Raw genomic sequence first — 26,074 nt, 5'->3', positions numbered from 1 at the left:
TAGAGGGTCACAAAAGAACATGGGGCTTTGGGGTTTGTTTTCACTGGGCCCCATGTCTGTCACTAATCCCTCTTAACCTCCTCTTCCTCTCCTCTCCCTCGTCCCCCTCCTTCTCCCGTTACCCTGCAGACTCCACAGAGCTACCCAAGCGTCTCAGCCTGGATAGCTCTTCCTCCCTGGAGTCCCTGGCCTCCGCCCAGTCCGTCTCCAACCCCCTGCCCATGGGCTACCCCAGCCTGCCCTTCTCTCCTCCCTGCCTGGACAACCTGGCCTCGGACGCCATCTCCGTCTACAGCCTGAGCTCCGTGGCCTCCACCATGAGCTTCGCGTCCCGGTCCGATTGCGACTTCCTGGGCCACCGGCCCCGGGGCGGGGCCTCCGCCCACTACTCCGTCCACAAGCACCCCCATGTGTCCCGCAGCCGCTCCTCGCCCCACGGGGTGGCGGGGGCGGCGGGCGGCGGCGGCGGGGGGGGAGGAGGCGGGGGAGGGAGGGGGGAGGAGGAGGAGTACCAGGGCTTCTCCATCATCAGCAGCGAGCCACTGGGGAGCCACTGCGACTCCTTGCCGCTGCCGCCGGGCCACGGGCAGCGGCACCTCCGCGGGGGCCGGGGGGTCGGCGGAGGGGGCTGCTCGGCCGCCGGCCGGGGCTACGCCGTGTCGGTGTCGTCGCGGGGCAGCGTCAGCACCCCCACCTCCCCCGTCAAGAGCAGCCTGGTGCCCAGCGCCAACTCCCCCTTCCAGAAGGTGGGCAAGGTGAGTAGCTCCGACACCGGCGAGTCCGATCAGTCCAGCACCGAGACCGACAGCACCGTCAAGTCCCAGGAAGAGAAGACCACGGTTCCCCTGGATCCCCAGGAGTTGGCCCAGAAGATCCTGGAGGAGACCCAGAGCCACCTGAGGGCGGTGGGTAGCCTCCAGAGGGCTGGGGCCGGGGCCGGGGCCGAGGGCGCGGGGTCCCCCTCCGGGAGAAGCACCGCCTTCCGCTCCTCGGAGACCAGCGCTTTCAGCCGGCCAGGCAGCAGCGCCAGCGGCCGTGCCCAGTCCTCCCCCCGCCCTAAGCCCCCCTCCCGCTCCTCCTCCCTGCAGAAGATCAGCTCCGGCTACAACAGCCCGGCTGTCTCCGAGTCTTCCCAGAGGGAGGGGAGCCACCCTTCTCCCACCCTGGACAGCCACGCCCAGTTCAAGCTGAAGTACCCCAGTTCTCCGTACAGCGGCCACATCTCCCGCTCGCCCAGCAACGTGTCCCCCAGCTCCGGGCACCAGTCCCCGGTGGGCAGCGCCCCGTCCCCGGCCCTCTCTTACTCGTCCACCGGCTCGGCCTGCTCCGGCTCTGCCGACGCACCCGACTTGGACCGCCTAAGGAGGGGCATGATCGACGAGAAGGTCCAGGCCATCCACAACCTGAAGACCTTCTGGGCCAACGCGGCCGGCCAGCACCAGCCTCCGCACTTGGGGCCGGTGAGGGCCGTGAGGGGCCCTCACGGGGGGGTCTCTTCCAAGAGGGACGTGCTGAGCCTGCTCAACCTGTCCCCTCGACACTGTTCCCCCGCCGACGCTCAAGACAGCCTGGAGCTGAGAGAGATGGGGGGGCACCCAGGAGGGAAGAGCTCCACCAACGGCCACCACTGCTCCAACCCCAGGAAGGTGTCCCCCTCGCCCCCCATCTCCACTAGCAGCACGCCCGGCACACGCTCCATCAGACTCCCTGCTGGTAACGGATACAAGTTCCTGTCCCCTGGCAGGTTCTTCCCTTCGTCGAAATGCTGAGACACTTTAAGACGGTCCACTATACTTTTACCTACCACTTGTTATCCTGTTTATTGGGGGAGTGGGGCACTTTTGGAGGGTCACTATTGGCCCACCCGACTTGATTGACAATGAAAAGGGTTGGATAAGCCAATGGCGGTGATCCATCGGAGGATGATGAATGCATAGAACGTGTTGTTGTCGTTGTACCCATAACACTGTAAATGGCAATGAGAAAGACTCTAAGACCTGATACTGTGTTTGTGTGTATGTTTGTGTCAGGTAGATGTAAATGCCAAATGGGTATTTCCTCCAAAATATTTGCTATTTGTGCGTGGGCCTAGATGCAACAGCTCGAACTTGTGTCCTTCATTCTACTTTTGTTTTCAATCTAAATATAATTGTTATTATTATTATTGTTTGTTATTGTTATTATTATTATTCATGTTTAATTATTATTATTATTATTATTGTTTTGTAAATTAAATCCAGTGTTTCACAATCAGTATTAAGCGTTTTTATATTAATAAAAAAATGAACAAACATGTACCATGTCAAGATGGAAAGAGTGGACAAAAAAGATTTAATATTTTTTATTGAAATCACTTTTTTTCAGGCATTTTGCCTGATTTCTATGTGAATTGAGTGTCAGCTCCCAAGCATGGATTTTCTTGCTATTCAATGTTAAGTACCATGTATGACTTTTTAGCTCATGATTTTTGAAATTAAACATGAAATTTCATGACAACCATTCTCTTATCATTTATCAGTAAAACTGTTTCAATAAAAAAAATCATGTTTGCTTTTCTGTTTGTTTATTTTGGGTGTTTCTGTCTTGTATTTAAATTATGAAAGCAGGAATATTAACAAGTTCACTGAAGATATGATCTAACCCTTGCCAACCGACACGCATAGCGATAGATTAAAAAAAGACTGTTCTTAGAATGAAAATCCGATGCATAAAAGCGCAAACTGTAATATGTGTGGGAAATAAACCGTACTCTGCTGTACCTAAATCTGCTCAAGGAAATGCAAAAAAGCTTTGCTTAAGATATGATAATAAAAAGAGAAAAAATTGGATAAATTGGACAGATTTGTACAACAAAGGCTACAGTCGTAAGATAATACACACTTGATAAGTGTTCACAGCAGTCTTGAGAAATTAATTGTTAGTAGTGTATGAATGAACAGTAGGCTACCGTTAAATCACCGCTCCATCTATAAACCCTCTCCAAGACATGAATTTCCACCAATCACAGCCTAAAAGGGGCGGAATAAGGGGGTTGTTTATAAAGCGCATGACGTCAGAGCTGGTACGCAACCGCAGCAGGCGAAAAAGCGACGATGGTCCTCATCAGGGAATAGTAAGTCCAATGTAGTAATGTTTAACTTATTTTACTTTACTGTTTGGTGGCTTATTTTTTAACCTCCAAGTTATTCATAGCTTACATCTGCTTTTCGACGGGGTTGTAGTTGGCCTAACACTTTAATTTCATAGGTTGATAGTATGTGGACCGATCACACGAGGGAAGGGTGGGATTGATCCGACTTCTTTCAGGTCTGGCCTAGTACCGGTTTTGACAGCAAGCTAGCTGTGTCAGCCATCTACCCGCACCTTGCTCTTTGTAGCGTAGTGCCCACTTATCTAACTCGTGTTGACATTTACCATAAAGTGTATTTTATACTTTGCCACAACACCGGTAACGGCTTCAGAGTCATTGGCTAACGGTAGACAAAGTGATGACGCTGGAAAATTAGCTGAGAGCTTAGGCTAACTGCATTTCCTCGCAATGTGCCACTACTTGCAGGCTAATGTTTTTGAGCTAGTTCAGTAGCTGCTTACAGGTATATGACGGTATTTTGCAAGCCAGATAGTCTAGTAAGGTAGTGTAAAGTAATGATGTTACCTAAATAGAGTTTGGAGTACTCTAACAAGCTGTTTTCGTGAGGCGCTTGATTTAGGCAGTGACTTGCTAATCTCTGCTGTGCAGTGAGCAACCAGAGGCTAGTTTAGTTAGCTAGTAGCGATCTAGTTTCTGTTCCTTTGCACTGTTGACGAGACGCGCTCCAACATGTACTGTACAGCAATTACGTTTTTAATACTGAAGTGCGTTTGTTTAGTTTAGGGCGCCTTCTTCTGTTCTTCGGTGTTCTGTTGGCAATCGTGTTTACTTGCCTAGCGGCATTCGAACCGGGTGCCAAATTCGATACAATTGTTGAGTAAACAATCGTCCAGATTTGCGTGTTTTATATATGTCTTACACTTAAGACACCAGACCAGTCTTAATACAAGTTCAGGTTTGCCTCTTGCATGTCGGGTGTATTTGATAAAAGGGTAGTCTATTTGTGATATCAATGTGATTTAAAGATAATGCCTTTATGTTGTTCTTCAGGTTTCTCGTTATTTCCTTGACTTGAAGACGCGTAAGGCTCTAGAAAGCAAAGCAAAGCCCTATTGAAGTAAATGTATATCTAATCAACATGATTCAGATGTATCCTACATTCTGTTTAGACCATACACTTGTGTGAGTGCTTGTGGGCCAAGTTTGTACTGTCAGACTATGCTAATCAGTTGAAAGGTTTTGAAACCTGACCTTTGAGGAAAAATACCCCACAATGTGAACTTTGTCAACAACCAGATTAGTAGTGATTGGAGGGTATCAGTAGTGCAACACGTGCTCTTGCTCTGGGATTGAACATTTCTGCAAGGCCTTCAAGGAGCCTACAGACTTTAAAGGCTTTTTGATCAAGGATTTCACATGCAGTCCCACCTCTGCTGTGAGGGGTCAGGGTGTGTGTGCGCGTGTGTGTGTGTGTGTGTGTGTGTGTGTGTGTGTGTGCGCGCGCGTGTGTGTGTGTGTGAGAGGGAGAGAATATTCAACCTTGGACTAACATGCAGTACAGAGCCATACAGTCCGAAAACAAATATGGCTGCCTTCAGTAACATCAGGTTTGCCCCCACAAATTCACAGTGGGAGGAGACTAAAAAACCTGGGAGAAGTGGGAGAGAAGGAGCCAACCAAAGTTAGCAGGTGGAAAATAAATGCACCTAAAAATGACAAATAAATCCCTCTGCTGGCAATGTTTACATCTAGTCATTTAGCAGACACTTATCCAGAGCGACTTACAGTAGGGACATTTTCCCCCTGGCAAGTAGGGTGAAGTGCCTTGCCCAAGGACACAACGTCATTTGACACGGCCGGGAATCTAACCAACAACCTTCTGATTTTAATAGCCCAACTCCCTAACCGCTCAGCCATCTGACCCCCGTTCCTGTTCCGTCTGGAGTTAGTGGTGGGAGAGTCTGGGAGTGACTAGCTGTGATGTCATGGTCGTGTGGGCCCACCACACCCTGTGCCTGGGAAGTCCCAATGGAACACTCACACAGGTTAAGCAACCTAAAGGGGGGGGGGGGGGGTCAGATGGCTGAGCGGTTAGGGAATCGGGCTATTAATAAGAAGGTTGCCGGTTCGATTCTGGCTGTGTTAAATGACGTGTCCTTGGGCAAGGCACTTCACCCTACTTGCCTCGGGGGGAATGTCCCTGTCCTTACTGTAAGTCGCTCTGGATAAGAGCGTTTGCTAAATGACTAAATATAAATATATAAAGGCTCGTTTAGTGACAGAAGGTTATTCCTATGCTCCAGAGCTTTTTTTTGAAGAAGGGAGAGAGTCAAACTAGGAGGTTTTTCCTCTTGACTTGTCAGGCACTGCCTGCCTCCTTGCTCCCGTCTCCTATCCCGTATTCTTGACCACTTCCTCTAGCAACACTGCTTTTGTGTTTGTATAATCTCTCTCCCTCTCTCTCTCTCTCTCTCTCTCTCTCTCTCTCTCTCTCTCTCTATCTCTCTCTCTCTTCCCCCCCCCCCCTGCTTTGCTCAGGCTCCTGTCCTCTGAGTTAGGCCTTCACCGCTTTTCAGCTTCCTGTTCGTCGCACCGCGTCATTCTGCCAGAGCTAGGCAGGAAACTGGGCCCACTTCCTGTTCCACAGTAGTGACAGCTTTTCATGTAGCCAATAGGAGTGAGGCTGGCGCTCCTTGAACACTCGCGACCCTCACCTATGACGTCACGTATCCCAAAGCCCGATCGCACACCTGTGAGCCATTAAGTCGCGTTGTGATTTATCGCGCAGGAAGTGGAACGCGACCCAGACGTTTGCATCGAACGGACATCTTGTCCGAAAACGTGCCGTGTGTAAAGTGCTCTTACTGCTCCTCCTGTTCTTCACAGAGCAGTGTGTTCATGCCTCTGCTCTCTGTCTGTTTTCCAGCCGTGTTGTCCTGCCCTGCACCGTGGAGGAGGTGAGTGACTCGTCTGGGTTCCTGTGTTGGTGTTAAGCTAATAGGCCCACAACCACAAGCCAAGTCCGGAGTCGATGGCTCATCGTGACAGAGCTCCCCTTGCCTGACTCATGCCTGGGGTGTAGGCTAGTTAGTGGAGGAGAGATGGTGAGGGAAGGGGGGGTGGCCTCGCAACAAACCCATTTCTTCACTGTCCCAGTGCTGTCCCGAAGGGCAAAATGAACCGTCCCAAACTGAACTTGACCTGTCCCAAAAACATAACATAACACACAACATTTTTGTGCTTTTGCATTCAGACATGGGTCTAGGTTATTTGCAACACTATTTAACCCTTGTGTTATCTTCGGGTCATGTTTGACCCTTCAGTCATTGTGACCCCCCCCCCCTCCCCCCACATGTTGCGACAACTTTACCTCATACATAAATGAAGTGAAGCATTTTCTTTTAACCGTCGAGCTGTCTCGCACCCCCCACAGCGCGAAAAAAAAAAAAAGAAAAGCTTTTTATTCGTGTTTTATTGGGTAAAGTTGTCGCAGCACAACAATGGGTCATTGTGAACCTTCAGGTCAATGTGACCCGAAGACAGTACAAGGGTTAAGTAATCCATACCGTCATGGGGCTCAAATCAATGTCAGAATTTTAATGTGAATACACAATAGAATACACAATGTTCTTGCTTGTTTCATGTTGGGCCTACACAATTCTTGGTGTGGCTGTAGTAAAAAAGGTTTCTTAAGGTCGAAAAAAGTTTTTCCCAAAAAAAAGATTTGAGAAAAAGGTTTTTAAAGGTTTGAAAAATATTTTCTACAAAAAGTTTCGAAAGGTCCAACAAACGCCATGTTAAAACTCTGCGATCGGAACCCTGTTCGTCATTTCAACTCGTCGTCGCTAGCTTTGCTAGCTGTGCTAGGAATGGACTGGGAACTCTCTGGAGCGAAGGGGAGGCTGGGGCTGCCATGGGGAGGCTGGGGCTGCCATGGGGAGGCTGGGGCTGCCATGGGGAGGCTGGGGCTGCCATGGGGAGGCTGGGGCCATGGCCTGAGGTATCAGGTGAAGGGACAGCCCGTCCACATTTAGCCCGGCGGTCATCCGCCTGCTGTCGTCGTGGGATCAGACTGCTGCTTCCTAGCCTCTACAGCCCACCTGACCCAAGACCACCTGACGCAAGACCAGGAAGAACCTGGAAGAAACCAGCCAGAGACCAAGAGCACTTTCAGCAGATGCTTCTCTCACGCTTTAAATACATGTTATTGAAAGGCAGGGTTTGAACCGGTGATTTTCTGATCTGCAATCAGAAGCTCTAACCGCCGAGCTGTGCCTAGAGACAGTACAGTCTCCCTGTAGTTCCCTTCCCTCATCCACAGCCTGTCTCATTAATTACACGAGCTTTGGAGAAGCAGGCCCCTGAGGGGCGGAGCAACGGCCGCTTGAATCGAGTTTGTCCAATTCAGGACAATTAGCACGCCTCAGTTATCTGGTGGAAGGGGGCTAGTGTTGTCCCGTGTCCGTTTGCTTTGTTATTCTGCATTCTTCACTCAAGTCACTTTGAGACGTGAATATGAAGCCAGTGTTGTCCGACAACTCCCTTCACGAACGTCCAATAAGATCTATCGCTGGATCTAAACGCATGGCCCGTGGTTCAGTTTGTCGGAGGCGCATTTAAGCACAGCGGGGAATGTCGGCTTATATTCTTGAACGCAGTCGTGAGACTGGCTGTTCTTTGTACCACCCTCCAATTACACAAGCATTCAGTGTTGCGGTGATGCAAAGACCCCATCTAACAAACATGGGCCTCAGTGCTTTCCTTACATCACAGTGCTGTTCCCCCAGAGGTTTACACCCCCCCCCCCCCTTCCACAGTAATCCTATTAGAGCCTCTTAGCACTGACTGGGCCTGTGTTATTCAGACCCATAACCCTAGGGCTCCTCTAATTAGATTGTGCACCTTCACTATTCTCTCGCTTTTTTCAGACGTTTCACTCTTCGTGTCACGTTGATCTACGCAGCCCCTTTTTACAAGCACCAGAACTGCACCTAAACCAACCTGACCCCTCAAGGGAGACGAGGAAACACTCCCAGGAAAAACTCGGAGGGGAGGAAAAGTTATGAAACCTTTTTGGAGGAGCAGTTCAGATAGGGATCCCTTCCTTCAGAGACGGCTGGTGACACATAGATGCAGACCAGAGGATTAACTATCAGCAAGGGGAGAGGGGGGGAGAGAGAGAGAGAGAGAGATTGGCAAATGGCTGGTGACACAGCTCGAAGGTTCCATTGATGGAACTTTGGTTTGTGGTTCTCTGCGTTTCAGTACCAAGTGGGACAGCTGTTCTCCGTTGCCGAGGCCAGCAAGAACGAGACAGGCGGGGGGGAAGGCATCGAGGTGCTCAAGAACGAGCCCTATGAGAAGGAGGGAGAGAAAGGACAGTACACGCACAAGATCTACCACCTCAAGAGGTACTTCACATTTCTGACCAGCAGGTGGCACTGTTGTCCTTCCTGTGTTTTGTGCTGTAGTCTCAGTGGAAGCCCCCTAAGGCATTGAACTACAATTTCCCATCCTATTACCTGCATGACTGTGGTTGTCATGGTTAGTGTGTGACTGAGTGAGTTCTCCTCTTCCTATCAATCTCTCCCCTTCTCCCTCCTCCACTCCCCTCTTCCACTCTCCTCTCCCCCTCTCCTCCCCTTTCCCCTCCTCTCCCCCTCTCCTCCCCTCAGTAAAGTTCCTGCATTTGTGAGGATGATAGCTCCTGAGGGCTCCCTGGTCTTCCATGAAAAAGCCTGGAATGCATACCCTTACTGCCGAACCAGTGAGTCCTCATCCTGACCCCTGACCTCTCTCCCTCCCTGCCGCTCGGTCTGTCTGTCTGTCTGTCTGTCTGTCTGTCTCAAGCTATGTCTCGTCTCTGTTTATTTATTTCTGTATCTCTGCATCTAAAGCTCTTGCCTCTCTCTCTGTTTCTCTCTCTCTCTCTGTTTCTCTTGCTAGCTGTATCTCATCTCTCTCTCTCTCTCTCTCTCTGTGTATATCTCTCCATCTGAGCTGGCTCTCTCTCCTCTCTTGCTCTCTCTTGTTTGTCTTCTTCACTCGCTCAGTGCTTTTCTAATTGTATGCATTACTCGTATCAGTCGTATAAAGCTTTTCTACAGTAAATATGACTCCTGAGTTAAGATGTTTCTCTTCTCTCTCTCTCTCTCTCTCTCTCTCTCTCTCTCTCTCCCCTGCTGCACCTTGCTGCAGTCGTCACGGTGAGTAACCAACCAGTCCCCTGTTAAGTCTGGGTCTAGTCTGGGGTGAGGTTGGATGACTTTGAAGGACTTTTGCCAGGTCTGTCCAGTAGCGATCAGCTGATCAAATATCGACATTGTTGACTTCCTGTTTTGTTTGCGTCCGTCAGAATGAGTACATGAAAGATGACTTCTTCATCAAGATTGAGACGTGGCACAAACCAGACCTGGGCACATTGGAGAACGTGAGCTCCTCTCTCCTCCTGCCCTCCTCTCTCCTCCTGCCCTCTTTCTCTCTCCTCTCTCCTCCTGCCCTCCTCTCCTCCTGCCCTCTTTCTCTCTCCTCTCTCCTCCTGCCCTCCTCTCTCCTCCTGCCCTCTTTCTCTCTCCTCTCTCCTCCTGCCCTCCTCTCCTCCTGCCCTCTTTCTCTCTCCTCTCTCCTCCTGCCCTCCTCTCCTCCTGCCCTCTTTCTCTCTCCTCTCTCCTCCTGCCCTCCTCTCCTCCTGCCCTCTTTCTCTCTCCTCTCTCCTCCTGCCCTCCTCTCCTCCTGCCCTCTTTTTCTCTCCTCTCTCCTCCTGCCCTCCTCTCCTCCTGCCCTCTTTCTCTCTCCTCTCTCCTCCTGCCCTCCTCTCCTCCTGCCCTCCTCTCTCCTTCTGCTCTCCTCCTGCCCTCTTTCTCTTTCCTCCTGACCTCCTCTCCTCCTGACCTCCTCTCCTCCTGCCCTCTTTCTCTTTCCTCCTGCCCTCCTCTCCTCCTGACCTCCTCTCCTCCTGCCCTCTTTCTCTTTCCTCCTGCCCTCCTCTCCTCCTGACCTCCTCTCTCCTCCTGCTCTCCTCTCTCCTCTTGCTCTCCTCTCTCCTCCTGGCCTCCTCTTTCCTTCTCTCCTCCTGCCCTCCTCTCCTCCTCTCCTCCTGCCCTCCTAACAGGAGGAACTCTGTCTTAAATCGAATCATTGAAGCCATTGTTTTTTATTAAACCCTGCTCATGCCTGTGTCTGATTGGCAGGTGCATAAGCTGGACCCGGCCACTTGGAAGAGTGTAGAGGTGGTGCCCATCGACATAGCAGACGGGGAACAAGTCGCCCCAGAAGTGAGCACTCCCCCCCCCCCCCCCCCACCTTTCTCTGTATGCTACCCCTGTTAATGTACAACCATCCTTGGTAGATTACGCCAGCATCTGGCGCCACCATGTGGATAATCCTGGTCATTACACATCGTGTGTGTGTGTATGTATATATATATATATATACATACACACACACACACACACACACACACACACACACACACACACACACACACACACACACACACATATATATTTAGACTTGGCTTTAATGGTTCCACAAGGACACAGCCCTGCTGAGCCTGGCACAGTCATTCAGCGTTAATTGCCATGTAATTGTTAGTTGAAATAGTCGATCTGTATATATTTTAACCTGTCTTGAACCTACACTGCCTGTGCTGCCTGATTGCCTGCTAGAAAACATTGGGTGACACTTTCTCACACAGAACAGGGAAGTGGTTACAGATTATTGCTATCGTTTGGCATCACATTGCCTCATATCTGTTTGTTGCCTTGTGAGTTTCAGTTTGAGTCTGTGTTTGTCTGTACATGGGTGCTCTGGGGCTCTCTGCTCGTGTGTTTGTGGACGTGGGATTATTTGACTGTGTGTGGTTATTTGCCTCTGTGTGAGAGTTTGCCTGTGTGTGGCTGTTTGCCTGTGTGTGTGGTTATTTGCCTGTGTGTGTGTGTGTGTTTGTGTGTGTGTGTGTGTGCGCGGTGGGTGGCTAACGAGGCGGACGCGTGCTCCTTGCTGGAGGAGCGTGCTGTGTCTGAGGGCCCTATCAGTGCGAGGCCTGGGGCATGGCTGCAGGGCCAAGCCTGCGCCGGGACCACAGATGAGTTAGTTAGTGTAATTAAGGCTCACAGCGCTCTGAATGCTGGGCCCAGACACACACACACACACACACACACATATATATATATATACTCACTCTCTCTCTCTCTTACTGAGTTGTAGCTTCTCTTCATCAGACGTGGCGCATCGATTCACAGACCTCGTTAGGGCAGCACACTGTATTGTTCTAGTGTTGGAGCTCTGCATTAAACTGGCCAAATCTTTAAGTGTGTGTGTGTGTGCACGTGCACACCCTCTCTCGTTCTCTGGCCTTGAAAAGCATATTTTTTGCTGCAGGCACATCATGATTAATTTAAAATTGCTGGGCCCTTGAGCTGTTGATAATTTGAAAGACTTTCCGTTTATTTGTTTTATTTATTTTTATATATATCTTTTTTTTTTTTTTTTACGCCACTTTCATTAAGTCAACTTTGCACTTCTCTCTGTGCTTCAAATCATGAATGATGCAGTCATAAGTGCTGTGTGTGTGTGTACTTGGTGTGAGAGACTAGAGTCTAAATCTTGTTCAGACTCTAAGTTGGCAGTGTTTGTCAGTGTGTGTGTGCTGAATCCATGGTTGTATTGGACAAGGTGGGCTGACCAGCTGTGTTCAGTGTTAGGCTGGTCCCGGGGCCCCTGACCTGTCTGTAGGTAGATACAGGGGCCCCTGACCTGTCTGTAGGTAGATACAGGGGCCCCTGGCCAGTCTGTAGGTAGATACAGGGGCCCCTGACCAGTCTGTAGGTAGATACAGGGGCCCCTGGCCAGTCTGTAGGTAGATACAGGGGCCCCTGGCCAGTCTGTAGGTAGATACAGGGGCCCCTGACCAGTCTGTAGGTAGATACAGGGGCCCCTGACCTGTCTGTAGGTAGATACAGGGGCCCCTGACCTGTCTGTAGGTAGATACAGGGGCCCCTGACCTGTCTGTAGGTAGATACAGGGGCCCCTGACCTGTCTGTAGGTAGATACAGGGGCCCCTGACCTGGGCCAGTAGGGTCATCTGCTAGCAGCCCCCCCCCCCCCCCCCTCAAAATCTGTGCCCCGTGGTCAGACATATATACACATACACACACACACACACATGTTCACGCTCATACACGTTCATGCTAACACCCACTCGTGCAATCTGTGATGTCATCGCCTCTCTTTGTTGTGTGTGTGTTTGTGTTTGTGTGTGTGTGTGTGTGTGTGTGTGTGTGTGTGTGTGTGTGTGTGTTTGTGTGTGTGTACAGGACTACAAGCAGGAGGAGGACCCAGCTCTGTTCAAGTCCACCAAGACTGGGAGAGGACCCCTCGGACCCAACTGGAAGGTGTGTGTGTGTGTGAGTGTGAGTGAGAGGACAGAGCAGGAGGAGAGGGAATGAGGGGGAGGAGGGAGAGAGGAGGAGAGAGAGAGAGAGAGGAAGAGGGAGAGAGGGGATAAGGAGGAGAGAGGGAGAGGAGGAGAGGGAGAGGAGGAGAGAGGGGATAAGGAGGGGAGTGAGGAGGAGAGAGAGGGGATAAGGAGGGAAGAGAGGGGATAAGGAGGAGAGAGAGGGGATGAGGAGGAGAGAGAGGGGATAAGGAGGAGAGAGAGGGGATAAGGAGGGAAGAGAGGGGATAAGGAGGAGAGAGAGGGGATGAGGAGGAGAGAGAGGGGATAAGGAGGAGAGAGAGGGGATGAGGAGGAGAGAGAGGGGATGAGGAGGAGAGAGAGGGGATAAGGAGGAGAGAGAGGGGATGAGGAGGAGAGAGAGGGGATAAGGAGGAGAGAGAGGGGATGAGGAGGAGAGAGAGGGGATGAGGAGGAGAGAGAGGGGATGAGGAGGAGAGAGAGGGGATAAGGAGGGAAGAGAGGAGAGAGGGGATAAGGAGGGAAGAGAGGGGATAAGGAGGAGAGAGAGGGGATAAGGAGGAGAGAGAGGGGATGAGGAGGAGAGAGAGGGGATAAGGAGGGAAGAGAGGGGATAAGGAGGAGAGAGAGGGGATGAGGAGGAGAGAGAGGGGATGAGGAGGAGAGAGAGGGGATGAGGAGGAGAGAGAGGGGATGAGGAGGAGAGAGAGGGGATAAGGAGGGAAGAGAGGGGATAAGGAGGAGAGAGAGGGGATGAGGAGGAGAGAGAGGGGATAAGGAGGGAAGAGAGGAGAGAGGGGATAAGGAGGAGAAAGAAGGGATAAGAAGGGGAGTGAGGAGGAGAGAGAGGGGGAGAGAAGTGAGTGGCAGAGCGGCAGGCTGCAGTTTGATGAAGATGAATCACCTCTCTCCCTGCTCTAATTGGCCGTAATAGAAATCGCAAGTGATCAGGTCAGATTAGGTCTCGTCTGTCTGAGCCCTGCCTGTGTGTGTGCGCGTGTGAAGCGAGTGTGTTTGTGTGTGTGTGTGTGTGTGTGTGTGTGTAAGGGGGGGTGTACATTTTTGGAAAAGCAAGACTACCCACGACACGGTTCGAATCCAAACAGTTTCAGGAGCCCTCGCAGTTCAGCGCAGCAAACTTTCCTGGGCCTCAGGCAGTGCCGGAGAACAAAGGCTCCAAAAGCGCTTTACTGGGAAGAAGGAACAGCAGCCTCTTTTTAATGGTTTATTTTGTGTTATTTAATTAGATCGCTTTCCCTCCTGCCTTGGACGTGGAAGTCTTTCTGTTTTGGAAGGGGGGTGGCAGGAAAAGGAGGGGAAGGGGTTGGGGGGGGGGGGGGGGGGCGTGGTGGTGAGTAGTTAAAGTGACAACAGAGACACCATTTCTGCCAGCTTTCTCAGAGCAATGAAACTCTTGTCTATCTCTGCATGCACACATGCTCCCCTATCTGTGCACGTTGTGTTTCTGAAAACTCGTGCTCCTTTGAGGGGCGCGCTCAGAGAGGGGGAGAAGAAATGCCACCGTAAAGTGTTTTGATGTGGGATCCGTTTAATGTGAAGTTCTCCTTTTGGCGCCGACAACTTTTCTAAACCCACCGCAAATTTAGAATGTTTCTCATTCAGCTTCCTTCCTTCCTCCCCCCCCCCCCCCTACCCATCCTTCCTTTCTTTCTTTCACTCTGTCTCCCTCTCCCTCCCTCTATCTCTCTCTCTCTTCCTCCACCCTGATCTCGGCATCAAAGGGCTCAGGGATGGGTGGTGATTGCCGCATGTCTGTGGCATTTTCTCTCCGTGCACAACTGTGGTATGAAGTGATTAATTAAACAGGTGTTCTCAGAGAGAGAGAGGGGGGGGGTTTAATAATGTACCCGGCTCGGGCGGCGAGAATCGGCGCGTTATCGCTGCGCTGGCGTCCTTTTATCTGCCTTTCCCCGCGCCCACAAAGGCAAGGGCTGCTGGGAAAGGTGTCGCTGTCAGAGCGCAGGCCCAGAAACGCAGGCCCTTCATCTGGAGTTTATCCACTTTGCTCTGCTCTCCCTCCCCTCCTCCCTCCCTCCCCTCCTCCCTCCCTCCCCTCCTCCCTCCCTCCCCTCCTCCCTCCCTCCCCTCCTCTCTCCCTCCCCCCAACCTCTTGCTCTTCACAGAGACACAGAGCAAGCTGTCGATGGATTTAGAAAGCGTGTTGTAGATTAGAGACCGTATCCAAGCTCGGCAGAACCATAGCTCTATAATTATTTCAGTAAGCGCCACACCCAAAACATCATGTATTAATGCCGTTCGGGTGTTCTAAACTACGAACACAGCTGGAATCAGTCCCCAACGGTGCCTGCAACTCTTTCTTCACTTCTATCCCAGAATCCTCTATTCTAGAGAAGTAAGAAGAAAAAAATATCTAAAGCTGGGGAGGGATATGTTGGTGATGTCTTTAGTAACCTGGTGTGTGACTGGTCCCTCTGACAGAAGGAGCTCACCGTGAAGACGGACTGCCCTCGGATGTGTGCCTACAAGCTGGTGACGGTCAAGTTCAAGTGGTGGGGTCTTCAGACGAAGGTGGAGAGCTTCATCCACAAGGTATTCAGGGCTCCCGTCTCCACACACTCACACACACACACTCACACACACACACACACACACACACACCCAGGCCGGATCTCCATGGACCCTGTCTGACCAGGGTGTCATGTTTTTAACCTCCCTCTTTAACTCTCTCCCTCTTCTTCTTCCCTCCCTTCCTCTCCTCCTCCTTCTCTCCTTTTCCACCTTCTCCTCTAAATCCTTCTCCCGCTCATGTTCCCCTCCCTCCTCCTCTCCCTCCTCCCTCTCTTCTTCTCCTCCTCAGCAAGAGAAACGCATCTTCACCAACTTCCACCGGCAGCTGTTCTGCTGGATTGACAGCTGGGTGGAGCTGACCATGGAGGACATTAGGAGGATGGAGGCAGAGACCCAGAAGGAGCTGGAGGAGGTGTGTGTGTGTGTGTGTGTGTGTGTGTGTGTGTGTGTGTGTGTGTGTGTGTGTGTGTGTGTGTGTGTGTGTGTGTGTGTGTGTGTGTGTGTGTGTGTGTGTGTGTGTGTGTGTGTGTGTGTGTGTGTGTGTGTGTGTGTGTGTGTGTGTGTGTGTGTGTGAGATTGTTTCAATATTGATTTTACACCGCTCGCACTCCCGACATTCGACCCTCGGAGTGGGTGTGTCCTCTCAGGTGGTTGCCTTGGCAGGGCAGTGATTGGTTGCAGGAGTGGCATGTCCTCTGGGTGGAAGGCTGTCCTGTCGTTAGCAGGCTCTGTAGGAGGAGCTACCCTGTAGGAGGAGCTACCCTGTAGGAGGAGCTACCCTGTGGGAGGAGCTACCCTGTGGGAGGAGCTACCCTGTAGGAGGAGCTACCCTGTAGGCCATCAGCCCTCTCCAGACACCTAGAAACTAAACCTTGATTTGCTAATATTCCTCCAATTTGTCCATCAGCCTGTAATCTCTATGTAATATCAACCTCTTTTTAATTGATTTAGCGTTTCATTGAATCTGTTGAGTTGATTTGAGCAGATCAGTTTTGATTGTGCTTTTATGACCCTCATAAATCATGTTGATTTAGTGCTTACAGCCTAATTTATTCTTATAATTGATTTGTTAACATAGAGATTTTCTGTTTTCAAATGTTTCCTATGACTGCATGTTGAGTACAATATGAGAGTGAGGGTAAACTACATCTGTGGTCTGAGCTGAGTTCGACCATCGCTAAAATGTTAGACGTGAAGAGGCCTTTCTTGGAACGGTCTTAGTCCTTCTAAGACCAGCAGCTGTTTTTCAGTCTGTTGCTTCCCTCCCTCTCATACTCCATGTTGGATTTCACCATGTTTACTAAATCTGTGGGCTTAGACGCTCCCTCCTGTCTGAACCCCCCCCCCCCCCCCCGTGTCCTCACTTAACCTCACCCCCTCGCTGTCTCCCCTCCTTGTCTCCCCCCTCTCTATCCTCCCCCCCCACCTATTCTCCTGGTCTCTCCCTCCCTCCTTGTCTCCCCCCTCCATTCCCCCTCCCTCTCCTCTCTAACCCTAACCCTCCGGTCTCCTCACCTCTCCTCCTTGTCCTCTCTAACCCTAACCCTCCGGTCTCCTCACCTCTCCTCCTTGTCCTCTCTAACCCTAACCCTCCGGTCTCCTCACCTCTCCCCCTGTGTCTAGATGCGTCAGAAGGGCTCTGTGCGGGGCACCACGGCCGCAGACGAGTAGCCGCTGCCTCCCTAGGTCTGAGCGAGGCTACGTAAGTGCAACTGGTGGAGGGGCAGGGCTGACGGACGCCATCTTGGCTCCCCTTCCCCCCGACTCGACAGCCGCCATCTTGGCTCAGCTCTCTCTGGGGTTTCTGCGGTGTTGCATGGCTTTCACTCCCCGCGGGGCGTTTGTTAGATGATAAGGTTTGAAAGTGTGTGTGTGTGTGTTCTTGTCACATAACTCTGGGTGAAGTAGTTAATCAATAACACTGTATCTCAGAAATATGAAGCATTTGCCAGGTTGTTAAGTGTATTGCTGACGAGGTGAAAACCTCCCATAGCCTGTGTGTGCGTGTGTGTGTGTGCGCGCGCACACGCACGCACGCGTGTCCAAGTCTCCCAGTGTGAGGCCAGACATCTGTGCTGCCTTTTCTCAGAACCAAGAAAACACAATTTTTAAAGGGATTGGCCGGCATTCAAAGACATACGCAGAAATCCTTTCCCTCGCCATGTTACCTGTACTCTGCGGAATCACCACAGAGAACAGAACAGGAGAGAGAGAGAGAAGGAGAACAGAAGTTCTCTGGTTCTCTGGCATGGTTCCCCTCCCATGTCTGGGCCTCACATTCCCAGTAAGGCCTCTCCACTGGCCCCTCCTGGCTGCTCTCCAGGCTTCCATCTGGGAGCTCCTGGCCCTACATGGAGAGAAGGAGGGAGGAATCTGGGCTGGACTGGCCGAAAAGTGGGCCAGACTGGAGCATTCCTGGACTGCCAGCAACCTCCAGCCCCCCCCCACCCCTCCAGCTCACCCTTGCTCCATGTGGTTCTTATTCCACCCTGGAGAGGGCTAGCAGGAGGGGGGGGGGATCAAAGCAGCCTGTGATTGGGAGCTAGGGTAGGGTAATGAAGGGTAGGGTAGTGTAAGGTAAGGTGGGGGTAGCTGGTTCCTGGGTGTGGGAGCACTGAGCGAGTGTTCCACACCGTGCTGTAGCGCCGACACACTAACAAGCCTGTCTGTCTGCTGGCTGCCTGCACTGGAGGGGAGCTAGGGGTGAAGAAGGAGGGAGGGGGGGGGGGGGAGGAGGGAGGGGGGGGGCTAGGGGTGAAGAAGGAGGGGTGGGAGTTCTTCAAGATGGCTTCCTCTGCCTCATTAACATACAAATGGAATTCTGCAGTTGAAAGGGAGCCGGCGTTGTGATTGAGAAGGAGGGAGGGAGGGAGCGATGGAGGGATGGAGGGACAGTTGGAGAAGTGGTGGGATGAATCCTGGTGCTGTTTCATCAGATCTGTCTCTTCCTCTGTTTAGGGCCGACGTTGCTTGAACTGTTCCATTAAGGTAGTCTGCTATCAGATCCAGACACTAATTGACTTTCTAAAGCCATATGCCTCTGGGTTCTAGAACCTGAAACTAATGCCTTTATCTCTCCTGGAGAAAAACAAGGGGCTTGATAAGGAGCCTATTCCTCGTGCCTTCTCGAGAGAGAACTCGTATTTTTGTTATGTTTAGATTTTCACCCGATTTTCCTTATGAGGTGGTGGAGATGAGCTTGTCTGAGCTCTCTCTACCTGTGTGGATGGGAGAACGGTGAGTCTCAGCCAAGCTCGCTCGCTCTCTCTCTTACTAGCAAGCTGCCTTTCACCTCTTCAGTCTTCCAACCTCCTGACGCATGCCCTCACACAACCTGTCCTCACTTTTCTGGTCCGGGTACAGCTAACCACCGGTTTGTTTTCCTCTCTCCCTCCTAACCCCCACCCCCCCCCCCCCCACACACACACACAGCTACGCAAACACGGCCAAGTCAGAGGAACCAGCGCTGCCAACGACGAATGACAACGGAAGGATTATTCAAAACGCGACAACTACGACAAGGATCACCACAACGACGACGAGTGCGACGCAGACTTCCTGGGTGCTTCCCCCCCCCGGGCGCTCAGGGAGGGGAGGGGAGGGGAGGGGAGGGGGGGGTGCCACCGCCCGCAAAACGATCACTAAAAAGGATCCTCTCTATCACCACCCCTCCACCAATCACAGACATCTTAGCCTCAGAGGGAATTGATTTGTAGGAAGTGACTCGGGCCTAGCTGACGGTTACAGGCGTTTCCGCTGGGCTCCTATTGGCCGGATGACTTCACCCTGTCAGGACCAGGAGCCGTTTAAGAGCTGGTGTTGTGATCGAGACGAATATTTCTGTGTTTAATTGGCGTGATTCCATCGCGGCAGGTGTTGGACCAAGTATTTTGTTATTCCATTTCTTGAGAGGAATCTCCCTCGGTTGTAGTCTGTTTTTGCCGATTTGCTTCTTTTTTTTTTTTTCTTGCTTTTTGTGTTCTTTGATGTCGATCATTCCTCTCAAGACAATGTCCTCCCTCTCCCTCCCTCCCTGTTCCCCTCCCTCCCTGTTCCCCTCCCTCCCTGTTCCCCTCCCTCCCTGTTCCCCTCCCTCCCTGTTCCCCTCCCTCCCTCCCTGTTCCTCACAGCTGTGTCAGTGTTTACCTCCTCTGCTGTGAGCACCTCTCTCCTCATTTTCATGTCTCTTCCTGCCACAGCCCTCATTAAGAGATTACTAACACACTTGGCGTCTGTGCCCGTTTGAAATCTTTCTCTCTCCCTTTTTTTCCCTCTGTCCTCTGTCCTCCCCCCTCCCCCCTCCTTCCTCCCCCTCCCCCCCCCCCCGCTGTCCTCCCCCTCTCCCAGCACTGTGTCCTATTAGCCCTGACAGTCCTGCTGTCACCTGTCCATACAGGTCTACTCTCTCCAGTCCCTCATGCAAATTCACACAAACACACACAGTCTCTCAGACACCTGAGCAGCGAGGCACATCAACACACGCACACACACACAGGTGTGGATGCCTTTCAGGTGACTGGTGTTTCTGCAGCTCACGCTGGGCACATCCATACAGGCTCCCCCAACCCAAGATACCTGGGCTTCTGAGTGTTTAGAGTGTTTCCAGCACTTGACAGTTTTCCCTCCACACACTCCCTGACACACACACACACACCGGGCTCCTCCTCCTCTAACGAATGCCTCAGGAGAGAATCCGCCCTGGAGAAAAGCCGTGTGGAAAAACAGTCGCAGATGGTGCTCACACCCTGCCGTTCTCTGTCACGATCTGCTCTGCTCACCTCGCCGTCTACCTCCCGCCCCTGTGCCCAGGGCCCCTCACCCCCTCCCAGGGCCCCTCACCCCCTCCCAAGGCCCCTCACCCCCTCACAGGGCCCCTCACCCAGCACCCCTCACCCCCTCCCAGGGGAACCTTATCCCCCTCCACCCAGCGAACCCTCACTCATCACCCCCCAGCCCAGAGGAAGAGCTCCCTCCCCCTGGTCCAGTCAAGTCCTGCCCCCTGCGGTGCCTTACTGTATACAGCATATATACTGTGCCTCCACAGCTCTACCTCCCGTATGTCTGTGTGACACACACACTCTTACCAGGGGTCACCTACACACACACACCTTTTATTTTCTCTGTTTAGGTGTCACCTACACACAAACCTTTTCTCTCTCTCTCTCTCTGAGACCTGCTCCATTCAGAACCCTAGCCATGAAATGATCTCTAGTGGATGAAAAAATGTGAGGCTTTTCATAGTCTGTTTACTCCCCCCGCCCCCACTCTTCACTCGATGCAGCAGCTTCTGCCTGGGTCCAGTTCCCCCTGGTGCTCTGGGTTTCTAGGGTTCTGGTGTACGACACTTGTGTGGATCCATTCATCTCTAATTCACTTAACATCGAGACAAGATATGAATCAACACCCGGCAGCCCGCTGCCGTCGACTTGAAGACTGACATCCAACATCCTCCCAACCTGCCTAATGAATGACCTGATCGTTCTCCTTCTTCTCCTTTTGTTCCCCTTTACCGCACAGTGTTGCCGGTCCACACGTGGAGTTGGTCTTTGGATGTTGTGTAGCGATGTGGGGCTCATGTATACTGTACCAGTGACTCTGTGAGTCTGTGTGGAGGTTGTCCGTGTAGGCATGTGGGTGTTGGAAAGTGTGTGTATGTGTGTGTGTTCCAGCCTGTCTCCCATACCTCAGTCATGGCTCTAAACAGACACTCCTGTAGCACACCGATTGTTTTGTATTGAGAAGCTTTCACCAAGAGCTCTCAACTAACGCTGCCTAAAACAATATATTTTTGTACTGTGCCAAGCATCGCGGAGGAACGCAAGGGCCCGCAGTGACGATTTCACCCCTCACCCGAACAATATGAAGGGATCATGTGACCATGGTCTCTGAGTATAAAGTGATCACGTGACCATGTTCTCTGAGTATGAAGGGATCACGTGACCATGTTCTCTGAGTATGAAGGGATCATGTGACCATGTTCTCTGAGTATAAAGTGATCACGTGACCATGTTCTCTGAGTATGAAGGGATCACGTGACCATGTTCTCTGAGTATGAAGGGATCACGTGACCATGTTCTCTGAGTATGAAGAGATCATGTGACCATGTTCTCTGAGTATGAAGAGATCACGTGACCGTGTTCTCTGAGTATGAAGGGATCACGTGACCACGGTCTCTGAGTATGAAGGGATCATGTGACCATGTTCTCTGAGTATGAAGGGATCATGTGACCATGTTCTCTGAGTATGAAGAGATCACGTGACCATGTTCTCTGAGTATGAAGAGATCATGTGACCATGGTCTCTGAGTATGAAGGGATCATGTGACCGTGTTCTCTGAGTATGAAGGGATCATGTGACCATGGTCTCAGGCATCCAGCTCTGACTCAGCATGCTCAGCCCAGGGGCAACACGGCAATACAGACATACCAGCAGTTAGGAGATCTCTACGTCTAGCGAACGTAGCCAAAAAATAAGAGGTGGGAGACTCCAGTTGCCTGAACGACAGACTTCAGACAGTGGTGGTGTCCCAGATGATGTGATGTAGTCGAAAGAAAGAAAATGTTCTCCTGGTTTGATCAGTGTTTTAAGGTATCGATCTAAAGCCTAGTATTGAATCGGACATGTATGAACAATGATCTGTTCATCTGTAGGGACGGTGATTGATTGGCAAGTGGTGGGTAAGAGAGGAGGTAGTCTTCACAAGAAGAAACCGTTTAGCCTGATCATGATTTCAGAAATCTGTTGTCAAATTTTCTAAAAGACGAGCTTTTAATTGTTTCTGATCATCTGTTAAGATTCAGGGGATGTGGTAGTGAATGGATGAAATGTTGTGCCTTTTCCTTCAGTAGAATTTTTTTTTTTTTTTGTGCTTTTGAAAGGTCTACTTAAATATCTAATAAATTCAACATACAAAAAGTTTGGCCTTGTTCTTTTTTGTGTTTCAACTTTTTGTTGAGTTTACCTGAGCTGACATGAACTTTGACCTATCTGCAATCCTAGCGCCTCATGAATCTTCAAAGTTTTTCTCATTCTCTTTCACTTTCTCTCTCCCCCTCCCTTTCACTCTCTCCCCCTTCCCCAAACTATGACAGAATGCTCTGTAGCTTTGCCAGCGGTGTCAAAAAGACCCAAAGTGTCACATTGAGTAAAACACCTCTTGGCATGAGAAGCAAGTTTCTGTAAAGTTGTGTCCAACTGTCCAGCCATGATCTACTATCACTTGATCTTCCAGAAAAAGAAAAAAAAACTGACATAAAAAATAGATTTCACTGAGATAGTTAACAAGACGACCTGTCCCGAAGTAGGAGACTCGTCCAAATTCTCACACGAGCACACGCACACTCACTTCCCTTCAGAGGCCTAAGACGGTCCCGTCTCCTGGAGGCTGCGGAGGTCAAACTAAAAACAACACGCTCAGTTCCGCGGAGCCGGAAGAGCTGCCAGTGTGCGGGCTGAGATATCCGCTGTTTTATTCTTGTTTGTGGAGAACGGTCACATGGTGCTCGGAAACAGGTCATATCTGCCCCAGAACAGGCGAACGATAATGCTGCTATAACGGGAGATGAGCAGTCGCCCACACACAGCCTGTTCTGAGGCGCCTCACACACACACACACACACACATGGATATTGGGTGTGTTGTGTATGTGTGTGAACTCACTGCCTGTTAAAAAGGATACTGGAGGAAGGGGGAGGGGGGGTGAACAACGTTCATGTAGTTGTGCGTGTGAGTGCTTGTCTGCTCAGGATTTTAACAAGTAGCCATTAAAATGTAATAAAAAAAAAAACATATTTTACCTTGGAACCAGGTAATGCAGAGTCTTGGGGGCTGTGTGTGCTTGGCAGGGTGAGGCTACACAACGCTTGCGATGCATTACCGGGGGGGCGGGCGGGCAGAGACTCAGGAAACGCCCGCGCGAGGCTGGAGCCGCCTCGGCCGCCCCCTTGCGTGTGACCCCCCCAGGGGCCCCATTTGTCCAGGGGCCACAGGCCTTGGAGGGGTGGCGAGTTATTTTTGGCCCCGGTTTGGACGGCCGTGATGTCAGAGTGTTTCCTGACCTTCCGAGCTGGGCCGAGCCGAGCCCCAGAGATTCTCCAGAGTCCTTCCTGTTGTGCTCGGAAGAGGGGGGAAGAGGTGGGGAAGCCGTCAGCCAGACAAAGAGGAGGGAGGGGGTCTCTGGGCCTGCCTTCCCCCGACACAATGCCGTTCCTCTGGATGACAGATGCTGCTTAACCTCCCTGACCCTGTGTGCTGAGATGGCCCTGTTGACTGACAGACCCAGGGCAGAGAGAAGCGAGGCACGCAGGGTCCGTGTCACAGGACGCCCTCCCCTAACAAGGGAAGGAACTGTCTCTTTCAGCCCTGCGCCTCACCACCCTACCCTCCGGTAATATGTCTGTCCAAGGAAGAGCGGTGTTAACACCATGAGTTAAGGAGAGAGGGGACGGACGATCACTTCTGCTTGCTTGTCTTACTGAGCTGAATATTGAGACAAATTGACGAGTAAATCACAGTGGGGAAGAGGAGCGTGGTGACAGTTAGAGAGAGGCCTCTGGACTGGCTGTCGTCCGGGGCTGGTTGGTGGCGATTCTGCCGACGGAGGTCAACGCATCATTTCTGTTGACTCCCCAGGGGTGAAAGGAGACCAAGCCAGCAGTTTGCTTTTCTAAAATGTGCCCGTTTACGTTTGTGTTTGTTTGGGATAAATTCCAAACAACAATTCCGTCAATACTCAGCTGTAGTGCCAGGAGTTATCAGGGATTTTTCCTCCCTGCTGCTCACACAGTAACTCTGCTTTCAGCCGCTGACCCTGCTCAGGAGGACATTGTGTTTCTGGTGAGAGACTGAAGTGTTGAACGTTGTGAAGTCTAAGTCCTAGGGTGTGCAGAGGCCCCAGACATGTTCTGAAATAGTTTGTACACCAGACACTGTTCATCGCAGTGTCCCCACTGCAAATTACATGTGCTACCCTATCAGGGTAGATCTCTCTCGTATTCTCTATGGCTCTTTCTTTTGATCTCTTCTTTATTTCATCTCTCTCTGTCTCTCTCTCTCTCTTCCATGCTCTCGTTCTCACCTCTCTGGCCCTCTCCTGCTCTCTCCTCCTTCACAAAACATCCTGTCAGCTGCAGTGATGTGTGCCCTGAGCACGTGCCCTCACCCCCTCACCCCCTCGCCCCCTCACCCCCTCGCCCCTTTACCCCCCACCCCCCCCATATGCCCAAAGCCCTCTGGCCTATCCACCAGTCCGGCCATATTCTCTGAAACACAAAAACAACTTTAAACTGCAGTGAGAATAGTTCACCATCCCTATGTGATCATGCCGTGTCCCGAACAAGGGTTTAATAGTCAAAGGGGGTTTCCCAAACGCTTTCGCAATGAAAAAAACACATCTAAATGAGTTAATGATATAATACCTGAACCATTTAGTGGGATAAAATGACAGGTCTGTGCTTGAATGCATGCAAGGTTCACCTCTGACAAAAGCACTCTTTGTTTGAGAGGAGTGGAGGAGGAAACCTGATAACACCAACTCTCTCTGCCTCTCTCTCCCTGCCTCTCTCTTCCTCTCTCCCTGCCTCTCTCTTCCTCTCTCCCTGCCTCGCTCCCCCTCTCTCTCCCTCTCTACCCCTTCACTCCCAACCTCTCTCCGCCTGCCTCTCACCCTGCCTCTCCCTACCTCTCTCCGCCCCTCTCCCTACCTCTCTTCCACTGCCCCTCTCTCCCTATCTCTCTCCCCCTGCCTTTCACCCTACCTCTCTCTCCCCCTCTCTCTCTACCTCTCCCCTGCCTCTCTCCCCCCTCTCTGCCGACCTCTCTCCCTCTGCCTCTCTCTTTCCATGCCTCTCTTTTCCTCTATCCCTCTATCTCTACTTGTCTCCCTCTCTTTTTGCCTCTGCCTCTTCCTCTGCCTCTCCCTCTGCCTCTCTCTCTCCTACTTTAATCTGCTTCTCTCTCCTTGTCAGTCTTCCTCTGACTCTCTAACGCTTCCCCTCTATCTTCAACTCTATATTTTTCAGTTGTCATACACACAGTTGTCATACTAAATGAAATATATGTGTATATTTAATAAAGTGTATGTTATTTATTTCCTCAGTGGATACGGTCAGGTGTTTCATAAGCTCTTCACCATTGTACCTTGTTCTGACTTTAACCGCTAGGGGGCAGTATGTCTTTTTGATAGAAGTTGGAACGTTTTATACTATACAGGGGCCTTGAAGAAAGGACTCGCATGTAACTTGGTGTTTTGATTTCTATGTGCTTATCGGTACTTAACCATAAAAACTACATCCATACATGCACAAAAATTCCACGACGTTCGTTTTGACCGAGAATCAGCCTGTTTGATAGCTTTTAATAGCGGATAGTTAGGCCTACTAGTCCTAGTTGTTTGCATGTGTAGCATCTAAACAGTTATATGGACATTAGATTGTATGTTTAATATTGATTAATATCGAAGCATTTGATTTCGTTTTGGTCTGCAAAGTAGGAAGCCCTAAATAAGTAGCAAATATGTTCCTTACAGCCTACAAATCAACATTTGTTCTCAGCCTACTTTGTAGGACATGAGACAGAGAAGACTTCATAATGTGGACGATGCTAGTCTATTCTGTGTTACATTCCTTCAATTCCTCCCAGCCCAAGTAGGCTATTAAAAAGGGCAAACGTACAGGTCTGATGATGAATTAACACCACGGGTCTCATTAGATCTACCCGATCTACTAGGCTACTTGAATACTACGATCGCTCATGTATTCAACTATCCATAAAACTGTAGCTATACTGTCCATATAGCCTACCTTTCGCATATTGAAACCCCAACAAATTCCGATGTTAGATTACAAGGATGTTTTCTAAAGCTTCAAAAGATTGCTATTGATTATAATAGATCCTCGACCTTTAAGGGGGACTTTTGGTGTGAATTGACCAGGAAATCTCTTTCTCTCTTCTCTCTCTGTCTCTCTCTGTCTCTCTGTCTCTCTCTCTCTTTCTCTCTCTCGCCCTCGCTCTCTCTC

General features: G+C 50.9%; 2 protein-coding genes across 3 annotated transcripts in view; both read left to right on the top strand.

Annotated features, from left to right (window-relative positions):
* Positions 1–2,811, top strand: part of ttc28 (tetratricopeptide repeat domain 28) — a 166,920-nt gene extending 164,109 nt beyond the window's left edge. Inside the window, exon 24 of the mRNA XM_084694739.1 lies at positions 130–2,811. Within this exon, the coding sequence (XP_084550865.1) occupies positions 130–1,769 (1,640 nt within the window). The 3' untranslated portion in view covers positions 1,770–2,811. The remainder of the gene's footprint in view (positions 1–129) is intronic.
* Positions 2,812–3,032: 221 nt separating this feature from the next.
* LOC146220002 (phosphatidylinositol transfer protein beta isoform) lies at positions 3,033–19,288 on the top strand. 2 transcript variants are annotated; one of them, XM_084694775.1, is made up of 12 exons: positions 3,033–3,112; positions 6,018–6,048; positions 8,357–8,502; positions 8,767–8,858; positions 9,290–9,297; positions 9,447–9,521; positions 10,282–10,365; positions 12,409–12,486; positions 14,970–15,080; positions 15,349–15,471; positions 16,683–16,761; positions 18,492–19,288. In XM_084694775.1, exons 1-11 carry the CDS (start codon positions 3,093–3,095, stop codon positions 16,728–16,730), a joined length of 816 nt encoding a protein of 271 aa, XP_084550901.1. In that variant the 5' UTR covers positions 3,033–3,092; the 3' UTR covers positions 16,731–16,761; positions 18,492–19,288. The 2 variants fall into 2 exon arrangements, with proteins under 2 accessions (XP_084550901.1, XP_084550900.1); XM_084694774.1 differs by lacking the exon at positions 16,683–16,761.
* The last annotated feature ends 6,786 nt before the right edge of the window (positions 19,289–26,074 follow it).

The sequence above is a fragment of the Hypomesus nipponensis genome, chromosome 28, assembly GCF_054491055.1.
Source record: "Hypomesus nipponensis isolate SF chromosome 28, ASM5449105v1, whole genome shotgun sequence".
Lineage (NCBI taxonomy): Eukaryota > Metazoa > Chordata > Actinopteri > Osmeriformes > Osmeridae > Hypomesus > Hypomesus nipponensis.
The sequence above is the reverse complement of the archived record's forward strand: the minus strand, read 5'-3'. Positions and strand labels throughout refer to the sequence as shown.

Excerpts from the sequence above, each read along its gene's own strand:
- LOC146220002 (XM_084694774.1), top strand. The coding sequence starts at position 3,093 with ATGGTCCTCATCAGGGAATA. Across the intron at positions 9,522-10,281 it reads ACCTGGGCACATTGGAGAAC|GTGCATAAGCTGGACCCGGC; the intron begins GTGAGCTCCTCT and ends TCTGATTGGCAG. Across the intron at positions 10,366-12,408 it reads GGGAACAAGTCGCCCCAGAA|GACTACAAGCAGGAGGAGGA; the intron begins GTGAGCACTCCC and ends GTGTGTGTACAG.